General features: G+C 40.0%; 1 protein-coding gene across 2 annotated transcripts; it reads right to left on the bottom strand.

Moving 5' to 3' along the window:
• Window positions 1–244: 244 nt before the first annotated feature.
• On the bottom strand, window positions 245–3,299 carry LOC131891763 (uncharacterized). 2 transcript variants are annotated; one of them, XM_059241413.1, is made up of 3 exons: window positions 3,121–3,299; window positions 1,973–2,124; window positions 245–1,230 (listed from the first exon to the last, which is right to left on the bottom strand). In XM_059241413.1, the coding sequence occupies exons 1-3, from the start codon at window positions 3,246–3,248 to the stop codon at window positions 359–361; spliced, it is 1,152 nt and encodes a 383-aa protein (XP_059097396.1). In that variant the 5' UTR covers window positions 3,249–3,299; the 3' UTR covers window positions 245–358. The 2 variants fall into 2 exon arrangements, with proteins under 2 accessions (XP_059097396.1, XP_059097394.1); XM_059241411.1 differs by lacking the exon at window positions 3,121–3,299 and adding an exon at window positions 2,185–2,345.
• Window positions 3,300–3,506: the final 207 nt, after the last annotated feature.

Here is a 3,506-nt window from a genome sequence, read left to right as displayed (position 1 = left end):
GACAATTTGTTTCTGGGCTTGAATGTTCAATAGATCCATTTCCACTCTTGGAAAGGATTTTTTACTTTTATTGGACATGCTTTCCTAATTCGCCATCGTCTTGTAAGAGTATCCCAAGATCATTCATTGAGCTGACCCATTGAACAGGGTTCTCATAATGATCGCTGTAAGTAGGAGGGATGGAGTGTAACACCAATTTGGTCATATGTCAGATTGAACCATTATTTTCTCGTAAATAGTCGGATATGGCAAATGAAAGATGGCATCGAGGAATTCAATTCTGATGGTGCAAGTTTGACTTCCATTGTAGAAAAAAGGCATTGTATTTTCCACAACTTTTATTCAAATATGCCTCCACCTAACAATTCACAACACCAGGTGGGATCTTAGCAATTCCGAAACTGGTTCGCCCAGTCTGCAGATCCAAAGGCACTCTTGACCATGTTTCATGTTTTGGATCGAATGAAAAGATTTTTCTGCTCCTAGTATTTTCAGAGGATTCTTTCCCACCCATGAAATACAGGATGCCATCAAATCGTACCATATTTCCCCAATTATAGTCCCCCAACATATCGGGACCTGCTCGCCATTTCCGCGTCGACCAAGTGAATATTTCAAAGGAACTCTGACCCACCAGAATACTCAACCGATTACTGACATCCAAAAAAGTGTCGCAAGTGACGGACCTATGGAAATGGACCATTGGGTCTTGTGCCACCCATACCTGATCCGACCAATTGAGTACCAGGGTATCTTTGGTTCGGCCAATGCCTGTTTTCACTCCACCCGCAACAAAAATGTGTTGCTCATCCACACCCAAAACACAATGCCGAAAAACGTCGTGCGGTAATGGTGGTCCGGAAAATACGGATCCATTGGAGTGCACAATAGTTGTTCTCGAAACGTTTTGTCCGCCAACCAAGAGAACCCTTGAAGGATCAATCTGAGTTGATATGGAATAAACCATTGGTGGAGTCAAAAGGTTGGTAGTTTTCCATGTTCCGTAACGGAAATCGAGTTGAAAAGTGTCCGTCCTCTCGCCGTCGTTATCCGCGCCCAAGGCGTAGTTGAGGTGTCTGTCCAGAATGTAAGTTGCCCCACCGTAGCGACCCTCGGGTAATTGGAAGGGATTTGAACAATGCTTCATGGTTTTCAGATTTAAGACCTCAATGTCATTTATGGCGCCTCCGTCAGTAGTATAGCCGCCCAAAATCATAACATGTGACCATTCTGTCCGGAGAGTGGGATAGCATAGATTGTCGAGTTAGTGAAACAATCTCAATTCACGAAGATCGTCCTTGCGTTCAGTTTCTTATAGTGAAAGTGTAACACATTAGAGTCTCAAAATAGGCTTGTCAAGGAAGGAACCCAGAATGGGACAAGAAGACAAAGGTTATTGGACTATCTATTAACATTTTTTACAAAATATATGTAACGATCCAAGGGGAAAACATTCTCGCAATAAAGATTTTAAAGTCAGCAAAAATCATACCAATGTAAAAATTACAATGTGCAATGTAAAACGCTCATGTTTTGCACAGTTTACCTTCTTTTCCAAAATGAAGAACAAAACGATAAAACGTACAAAAACGCAAGCAAATATTACAAAGGGTATAACAATCCTCGACCTGGCCTATATTCTACAGGTTTGTTGTTGGAGCGATCATTTATTTCAATTAAATCAATCGAACTACTTATAATAGGATCAAAGGGAATAGCACCCAAAATTAGAATGTGAGACCAAAACGAACAGTTCTGAAATTTGACGGCAAAGCCAATGGAACTTTACGTGCTCTCATTTTGAAAATTGTTTCCACGCAATATTTTATAAGTAGTTCGTTACATTGTGCCGGCGCCAAATCACAAAGAGGCGAATTAAGATAGTAATTGAGTGACATTTGAACCAAGAGAAACACACTTGCGATTACTTGACATCCCTAGAACCAATAACTATGTTTGAATTATTTCTTGCCTTGGATCTCATGAACATTCACAAGTGGACCGTGATCAAGTACCTCCTGGAGAAAGGGAACTTTTTGAAGAAGATGGCATTTCTTTCCATCGTCCATAAATCGAGAACAATTGCTCAAACGAGTGCATTGAATGGCACATTGGGTCACCGAGCTGGAACAAAGATTGAAGGTCAAGGGTGAAGGTAAGCTAATGGACTAATAAGGCTCAAACCCTGAGTTAGAAATCTCGCCTATCTTGTCCTGTTGGAAGATGGTAGAAGAGATTGGTGTGGATTGGAAACATAAGTGATAGGTTGGGATTCCAATTTGAGCTTGGATCACTCGAAACAAACACAATGCTAGAAAATGTCTCATTTTGATTCGCAAGAGTCGAGACGAACACACCAATTGAAGAGGAAAAAATTGCAAGTTTGTGAAAGTCTTCAAAGTCATTTGAACTTGGAAAGTTAGTGGTTGCATCACCTTTTCATGATTATGGATCATAGACGAACATTGAAAAGCAGGTATTTGAAAATGATTCATCCAATTATTTGTCCGACCGGGTCAAGTTGGTCCAATAAAAGATTTATGACTACTGGGGGAAGAAACAAACGTCAAGAAAAATATAATTTTTAATGATTGCTTGAAAGCGTACCTGTTAATGTTTATTTCCTCTAATCTGCTCAAACTGCTCTGTTGATTGTTGAGCCTTTTGAACTTTAAACCCAAAGCGTGTGCCTTGCTTTGCTTAAAAGCTAACAGAAAAAGAACAAAAAGCATTGAACAATTTTAATTAATCCCTTTTGTTTTTTTGGATTTGCTTCGTCATGAAATCAGCGTACAAGTTGCTCTAATAAAACGTCGCTTTAACTCATATGATCAATGATCAAGACTGAACAATTTTTCTCGATCACCCTCCTTCAAATTTAACCATGGCTCATTCTCATTGGGGAATCAACGACAAGAGTATTTATTACTGACTAGAACGGTTTTTATATAGTTTGTAGATTGATAAGTATGAGCACGAGCATGGAATAACAACACGCTTCATCTTTGTCGTGGATGTAATTAACGCTATCATTTCCAATGGTTAAGATCACAGATATCTATCTATAAAGACCAACACTGCCATGCTTATCCCACGCTACGCTATTTTGAACATGCATACCGAGCAAGTAGACACTGGTAGACACCCTTAAGGTCTACAATAAGAAGAGTGTCGGGAAATAACACTCCATTGAATGGTTCCAAACGGCTCGTTGATTTCTTCTGATGTGTTGAATCCAACTTTGTCATCCTGCCTTCGATTGATTTGGTCAGATATGATCCCACCCAACACCTACTCACTAGATCAAACCAACCAACCGAAGTTTCCCATCAAGGATGTTCCTGTCCAAGTCATCCAACATAGAACTCGGATCAAATATTTGCAAAGACACCTCGAAGCCTTGACGCTTCTACTCCATAACTTTAGCTAAGGACGACTTCGCCACTGGACAGCGACGGTAGTCAGGGAAAATGAATAATTCCAATTCCAATCAATCAAATGCATTT

This window comes from Tigriopus californicus, chromosome 12, assembly GCF_007210705.1.
Source record: "Tigriopus californicus strain San Diego chromosome 12, Tcal_SD_v2.1, whole genome shotgun sequence".
In the NCBI taxonomy this organism is placed as follows: domain Eukaryota; kingdom Metazoa; phylum Arthropoda; class Copepoda; order Harpacticoida; family Harpacticidae; genus Tigriopus; species Tigriopus californicus.
This window is presented reverse-complemented; position numbering and strand designations above follow the sequence as displayed.